At 40.3% G+C, this 8,050-nt stretch overlaps 1 protein-coding gene across 1 annotated transcript; it reads left to right on the top strand.

Moving 5' to 3' along the window:
* The first annotated feature begins 247 nt into the window (after window positions 1–247).
* On the top strand, window positions 248–4,182 carry LOC146381725 (putative carbonic anhydrase 5). The gene is made up of 5 exons (XM_084938639.1): window positions 248–402; window positions 491–595; window positions 1,620–1,701; window positions 1,797–1,957; window positions 4,120–4,182. Exons 1-5 carry the CDS (start codon window positions 397–399, stop codon window positions 4,180–4,182), a joined length of 417 nt encoding a protein of 138 aa, XP_084794765.1. The 5' UTR covers window positions 248–396.
* Window positions 4,183–8,050: the final 3,868 nt, after the last annotated feature.

Below are 8,050 nucleotides of genomic sequence, written 5' to 3'. Positions count from 1 at the left end.
TGGCTCCCACTGTGGCAGTACACACCAGTCACCCATCATCATTGACACAAACAATGCTGTGCCGGACAGCCATCTTGATGCCTTGTATTTAAACATTTTGATGACAAGCACACTGGACATGGTTGATATAAAGGTTCTTATTTACATTATTACAGCATCTTACATTATTATTATGCCAATCTTTTTCATCTAAATCAAAAGAGTATGTTTGTAGTATTCTTTTCTTGTGTTGTCAAACGACTGCCAGTGAAGTGTGTACTGGTGGAAAATTTGGTGGAGGTGTCAGGAGGAGGTTTGGGCCATGACTATACCACCCTACAGTTCCACTTCCACTGGGGTGACACATCAGATACATCTGAAGGCTCAGAGCATACTGTGGACTCAAAAAGATACCCAATGGAGGTAGTGACAAAGATTAAGCATCTGAAGCATTTTTCCCAAACACCTAGCCTGTTTATATTCCATGCCATTAATTTGGTCTTTTGTCCAGATGCACATTGTAAGCAAGAGAAAGGATTTAACCCTGGATGAGGCACTACAGGCACCGGATGGCTTGGCAGTGTTGGGAGTCTTTATTGAGGTAAAACCTGGGGAAGTTAAGCTGTTAACAGTAGTATATATGCTATATTGGTTGTCAAACACTTGGCTTATGATACACATTCCATATATGTCAAAGAAAGCTAAATCTACGCTAAACTCGAATTTCTGAAGGGATCTACAATGTGAACAGGGCAGAAGAAAATAAGTAAGACAAAATAGTTTCTATTTCTACCTGTCCTACGCACAAAGTTATGTGATCACTGTCTCAGGCACTCAGTGTCATCGTCTTAGAGTTATCTGATTAACAGTGCAGTTCATGCTGGTGGCTGATGACAGTTGTAATATCACAGATGGGAATCCATTCCTAATAGTTAAAGGAGAAAAAACTATTTTGCACTCTATATTTGATCATTAGAATTCCACACAAATCTGAGAAAAGTGAAATAACATCTCTCAAATACACAAAATATACAAATATCTGGCATTAGCAATATTAACATATGGCTCGCTTTGAAGTCATATTTTTAATAAACACTTCAACTGTCTTTTCATGGGGACATACTTGTGAAAATAAAGATGATTAATCATTTTCCTAAATACTTTGCATTATCAATGTCAGACAAAAACTCTGGTCATAATTATGCAATCATTATCTGAGATGCTTTAAGCTACAGAACTGATGAGCATCTTTGTGATTTTAAAAAGTCAAGTAAAAAAGAACATATTTCTGTATGATATGTTCTTTTTTTAAAATCAATCACTTGATTGATTTTTAAACTCAATCAAGGCTTTCAAAAAAGCCTGAAGTGATTGTTAGGTCCATAAAGAAAGCTTGGTGTTATTTCCAATATCATTTTTTTTAAAAGTGAGTTGTGGGTAAACAGTTTCTCTTAATGTCAATTTTCCAGTCTATCCCTACTACCAAGAGCACCTCTCATGGGAGCACTTTGAGCAGCTCTCATGGGAGTACTGGATCAGGAACAGTAAATTTCTGTTTTTTTGTTAGTTTTTATTTTAGCTTTGTTAAACTACAACCCATATATTTGAGTTTCTTTCTAATTATCCAATATAATAGATAGACACATCCTACATCAGCACCAACATCTAACACAGACTTCTGGAAAAACCTGACCAGCTATCTCTCAAAGATACACAATATCGGTGAGCACACATGTGCTTTGTTGAACAGGAAAGCAAACTTCTGAATCAGGGCCCAAGCAGATCACCACATGTTGTGCATCTTTGCTTCATTGTAGGCACAGTGATGGTCACATATGAGATCTCCATTGATGACTTGCTTGGCAATGTGAACCGGCATGAATACTACCGCTACAGTAGCTCCCTAACCACACCTTTATGCAACCAAGCAGTTGTCTGGTCAGTCTTTAAAGAGCCAGTCAATGTGGACTTAAACCTGGTAAGTTTTACACATCATCCATTTTAAAAAGGTAATTTGCTAGCCTTGAGACCTTTGTATGGTATGCCATACGGATGAAGCAAAATGGGAATGATAATATACATGGCTGACATACCTATGTACAGTGGTTAAAATGACTGTATTCCCTTGGTATTGAAGGCTCAGAACATGAATTGTGACACAGACATTTTAAACATTTCAGCCAACAGCTTGAAATAATGAATAAACTTGAAATAATGAGTAATAATACTGATCACAGAGAGTCAGCAATGCGCAATGTCACTGAAGCAAACATCACTGTAGCATCACTGAGAGAGTGATGATAACTGTAATGCACAGTTATGATTTTTTTCTTTTCCCCATGGTTGGTCAGTTGAAATGATAATCCTGGACCAGCATTATTATGGTGATGCAGGAACAACAGCAACATATCACATCAGATACATGCATACAAGCACAAAACACACCTCTAGAAGAACAAATCCCCTTTTTCCCCAAAATAAACATTTTCTCGACTTCTGTTTTAACTTCATAATTACACAGGATTTGTTTCCAAAAACCAGGATGAGTATTCTGCTCAAAAATCTTCTTAGAAAGTAGTCTGAGTTAGCATTTTCAACTATATTCACAAACCTAGTAAAAGGATGTTCTGGGCATGAGAAAAAATGGGAAGAAATGAGAAAACATTAGCAGGGACTTCCAGGGGAAAATTACAAGAGCAACTCTAAGCAAGCAATGGACTGAAATGGCCTGTATTTGTATAGCGCTTTACTTAGTCCCTAAGGACCCCAAAGCGCTTTACACTACATTCAGTCATTCATTGTAGCCACAGCTGCCCTGGGGCGCACTGACAGAGGGGAAAGGTGAAAGTAGTAACCTATGGTACAATACATTCTTCCAAGAGGTTTGACTGGTTGATGAAACAAAACAAAAACAAAAAATAACCAAAAAATAGAAAAGCTGCCTGTGCCAAAATGAAAACAAACAGAGTCACTCACTGTGCATGTGCACAATGTGTGCTTATGTAATCACTTCTTATAAGGCGATAAATCAAAGTACTCGTTCCTTCCCTGGGAAGGGAAAAAAACTCACCTTTAAATGGAAAAATACACCAGTAGAGCCAGACACAGGGAGGGGCAGCAATATACCATGACTACTTGGGCTGAATGGAAAGAGAGACTAGAAAGTCAAAGACAAGAACACAAACTATGGGAGAGCGAAGACAACATTTAATGTCATGCAGTAGTGGCATGTACTGTTGTAGTAAAAAGTTTACTTGCACTCATCATGGGCATGAGTGTCATGGTCATTTGGGGCTTTTATTGATTCCTTTGAGCTGTTATTTTTCCACGGTGGAATGATTGTACAGCATACATCTTTAATGACTTTAAAAAACAAGAATTGGATGCACCAGTTTTAATTCATTTTTCTCTTTTCAGACAAGGTTGAAAGTATACATACAGGGTGATATATATACATAACAGCCCCACTAATATTAGGTAAAATGAGACTTTTCGTTGGCACCAAAAAGCTTCTGGCATAATTCTGGCTGGATATTTGACCACTGTTCTGGGTAGAATTAGTGGAGTTCATTTAAATTGGTTAGTTTTCACAGATACACATTTTTTTGTATTTGAAAAAGGAAAGAAAGTGGCTGTGGAAAGTTCCCAGAGCTCTCAGAACTCTGAGCTGAAATAATAACATATGACACATTCTTTTAAGAGGCGTGATTGGTTGGTCAAATTACAACTTGTTTAAGTGACACATTTTGGGTTCCCACAAGGAGGAAATTTCAGTCTGAGACTTCAAATGGAGCCAGAAGAAAAAACTAGATAATAAAAGAGATAAAAGTAAAGAAAATAATTTTTAAAAAAAAGAAGATTTTGCTGAAATGAAAAATCCCCTGAAAGCATTAAATGTGTGGAAGGGACAGAAGAAGAAAAACTAGGAAAAATGCTCAAGAGAAAAAGGAAAAAAGGAGAAGCACAAGACAGATTAATCTTCTCAGAGAAATTGTTGTTTGTTTGTATCCTTCCTTAGAGCGTCAGTGTGTCAGAGCAGATCACTTTAGCATACCAGAATTTGCCCTGCATGCGCAAATATTACATTTTGAAATACTGTTCGGGAATTTTGTACTATCTCAAATCTCAATTCTTGGACAGGTGAAGGACGCGACTGAACATCGCCTTAATCTGACAACCAACAAGACCAATTGGAAGAAGTAAAGCACTCTGCTCCACCAAAGCATCAGGTTAGGCATAAGACTCTCACCTTAACTTTGGTAATTCAGTGGTGAGGGAGGAATGCTGATTGAGCTCTACTTGCTCTAGCCATCGGTCAGTTCAGGGAAATAAAACAGTAAAGTGCTATCTATCTAAGTTTCCCTTTTGCACCATAGAAGAAATAAGTGCTAGGACCTGCTCTGATATGTCTTATCTGTCCAGAGCAAATGCAAAATGTGGTAAATGCATAACTCCACCAGGACTGAAAAACAAATTAGAGAATAGAATTCTTATCTAGCACTTCCATTATGAACTATACAGGGTGGGCCATTTATATGGATACACCGTAATAACATGGGAATGGTTGGTGATATTAAAGTCCTGTTTGTGGCACATTAGTATATGTGTGGGGGCAAACTCCACAAGATGGGTGGTGACCATGGTGGCCATTTAGAAGTCAGACATCTTGGATACAACTTTTGTTTTTCCAATAGGTAGAGGTCCATGTGACACATCAAACTTATTGGTAATGTTATTCTTTCATGAGTTATTTACAAGTTTCTCTTTGTTCACAGCCATTGACATGTTGAAGAGGTTAACACGTGAGGAGCGGATCGAAATTGTGTTGATATCTGGTGAACGCATTAACAGGGTCATTGCAGCAGATTTCAATGCAAGACACCCTACGAGACCACCCATCTCCCATGCTACAGTTAGCAAACTGCTTGCTAAGTTTCGTGAAACTGGTTCAGTGTTGGATTTTCCAAAATGTGGACGCAAGAAAACTGTCACTAATGAAGAAACATCAGTGGCTGTCCTAGCTTCATTCAGCAAGAGCCCACAGCGTAGCACTTGCCGCATGTCACTGGAGAGTGGCATTAGTCAAACATCCCTTCGGCGGATATTAGCTACTCACAAATGGCACCCTTACAAACTCCAGCTACTGCAGCATCTCAACGAGGATGACCCAGATCGGCGCACAGAATTTGCAGAATAGGCAAAACAAAAATTGGAACAGGACCCTCAGTTCACGCAGAAGATTTTGTTCAGTGATGAGGCAAACTTTTATGTGAATGGTGAAGTTAACAAACAAAATCACCGCTATTGGTCTGACACTAACCCACATTGGATGGATCCCTCCAAGACTGTTGGCACAACAAAAGTGATGGTTTGGTGTGGTATATGGGGTACAACGATAGTGGGTCCATTCTTCATCAATGGAAACCTCATGCACCACCACATTATGGGTGCCAGGTCCGAGCATTCCTAGATGAACAGTTTCCTGGAAAGTGGATTGGTCGTCGTGGGCCAGTTGAATGGCCCCCAAGGTTTCCCGATCTGACCCCCTTAGACTTTTATCTTTGGGGTCATCTGAAGGCAATTGTCTATGGTGTGAAGATACGAGATGTGCAGCACCTGAAACTATGGATACTGGATGCCTGTGCTGGCATTTCTCCTGCGGTTTTGCTATCAGTGTGTGAAGAGTGGGAGAAGAGGGTTGCATTGACAATCCAACACAATGGGCAGCACATTGAACACATTTTATAAGTGGTCAGAAACTTGTAAATAACTCATGAAAGAATAAAGTTACATTGAAACCAAGCACACCATTGTTTTTCTTGTGACATTACCAATAAGTTTGATGTGTCACATGGCCCTCTTCCTATTGAAAAAACAAAAGTTGTATCCAAGATGGCCGACTTGTAAATGGCCACCATGGTCACCACCCATCTTGTGGGTTTGCCCCCTCACATATACTAATGTACCACAAACAGGACTTTACTATCACCAACCATTCCCATTTTATTACGGTGTATCCATATAAATGGCCCACCCTGTATATGTCACCAGTCTCATTATGTCCAGTGTTTATTATGTTTTTTTCTGTTGTGTAGTACTGTCTCTTAGACAAATATTGGTATGGCTGGATCAGTGTACACCTAAATCTGAGTGACAGTTCATGTCAATTAAATTTTATTTACATAGTGCCAAATCACAACAACAGTTTGCATCAAGGTGCTTTATATTGTAAGGTAAAGACCCTACAATAATACAGATAAAACAGAGAAACCCCAAAAATCAAATGACCCCTATGAGCAAGTGCTTTTTTTCGACAGTGGGAAGGAAAAAATCCCTTTTAATAGGAAGAAACATCCAGCAGAATCAGGCTCAGGGAGGGGCAGCCATCTGACGCAACTAATTGGGATGAGTGGATGAAGATAGGATAATAATAATAATTATGCAGAGAGGTGTATAAACACATAATGGGTGGAAAAGGTATCTGACTTGTACTTCTCACCTGACTGGATTCCAATTTATTATCTAGAGGATGACGAAGAATCAGATGCTTCAGTTTAAAATGTATGTTGTGTGTCTGTTTTGTTTCTCATAACAGTTGCTATACACTGTCAGTGCCTATTCTATCTTGTTGTTTGTGCAATATTTGTAGATGTGATGTACTTGCGTAATCAATGAATAATCGAAAGGCAGGACTGGAAAATGTTCAGATTTGGCTCTTGTCTGTGCCAAGCTTACTTGGCCGAATGGAAGGTGTCACAGTGTCATCAGAATCAGAATACTTTATTGATCCCTGGGGGAAATTATTTTTTGTTACAGTGCTCCATTATAAACAAACATTAACAAGACAGACAATACGCTAACTAAGAATAGTACAATATATACATATATATATATATATATATACATAAAGTCACTTATTAATAAATAGCTGAAAAAGAAACGTGTAGCTATAGCAGTAAACAGTGTGTTAAGTGGGTGCGTTGTACAGGGAGATGGCCACAGGCAGGAAAGATTTCCTGTGTCGTTCAGTGGTGCTTTTCGGTACTCTCAGTCTCTCACTGAACGTGCTCCTGTGACTGACCAGCATGTCATGGAGTGGGTGGGAGGTGTTATCCAACATTGTCTTTATCTTGGACAACATCCGCCTCTCCGACACCACCTTGAGGGAGCCCAGCTCCATCCCCACAACATTACTGGCCTTACGGATCAGTTTATCGAGTCTGTTGGCATCTGCTACCCTCAGCCTGCTCCCCCAGCATGCAACAGCATAGAGGATCGCACTGGCCACAACAGACTCGTAGAAAATCCTGAGCATTTTCTGGCAGATGTTGAAGGACCTCAGTCGCCTCAAAAAATAGAGACGACTCTGGTCCTTTCTGTAAAGTGCTGTGGTGTTTTTAGCCCAGTCCAGTTTATTGTCAATGTTTACTCCAAGGTATTTATAGTCCTCCACAATGTCAACACTGACCCCCTGGATTGAAACAGGGGTCAAGTGTTTCCTGGTCTTCCTGAAGTCCACTATCAATTCCTTGGTCTTTGCCACGTTGAGCTGCAGATGATTCTGCTCACACCATGTGACAAAGGAGTCGACCACAGCCCGGTACTCTGTCTCATCATCCCTGCTGATGCATCCAACCACCGCGCAGTCATCAGAAAACTTCTGAAGATGGCAGGTCTCTGTGCAGTGGCTGAAGTCTGTGGTGTAGAGGGTGAAGAAGAAGGGGGAGAGGACAGTCCCCTGTGGTGCCCCTGTGTTGCTGATTACCTTGTCAGACGCACACTGTGCGAGACGTACATATTGTGGTCTTCCTGTCAGGTGATCAACAATCCAGGACACCAGAGAAGCATCCACCTGCATCGCTGCTAACTTATCACCCAGGAGGGTCGGCCTGATGGTGTTGAAAGCACTAGAAAAGTCAAAAAACATGACCCTCACAGTGCTCGCCGGCTGGTCCAGATGGGTGTAGACACGATTGAGCAGGTAGATGATGGCGTCCTCCGAGACGAGGCTGATAAGTGAATTGAAGGGGATCCAGATGTGGTCTTACTATGGGTTGCAGCTGGTCCAGGA

The sequence above is a fragment of the Perissodus microlepis genome, chromosome 8, assembly GCF_051167445.1.
Source record: "Perissodus microlepis isolate ML-2025 ecotype Zambia chromosome 8, ASM5116744v1, whole genome shotgun sequence".
NCBI classification, from domain to species: Eukaryota; Metazoa; Chordata; class Actinopteri; order Cichliformes; family Cichlidae; genus Perissodus; species Perissodus microlepis.
Note: the sequence above shows the minus strand (reverse complement) of the source record. Positions and strands in the feature narration are given on the sequence as shown.

Excerpts from the sequence above, each read along its gene's own strand:
- LOC146381725 (XM_084938639.1), top strand. Across the intron at positions 596-1,619 it reads TTGAGGTAAAACCTGGGGAA|ACACATCCTACATCAGCACC; the intron begins GTTAAGCTGTTA and ends TATAATAGATAG. Across the intron at positions 1,958-4,119 it reads TCAATGTGGACTTAAACCTG|GTGAAGGACGCGACTGAACA; the intron begins GTAAGTTTTACA and ends ATTCTTGGACAG.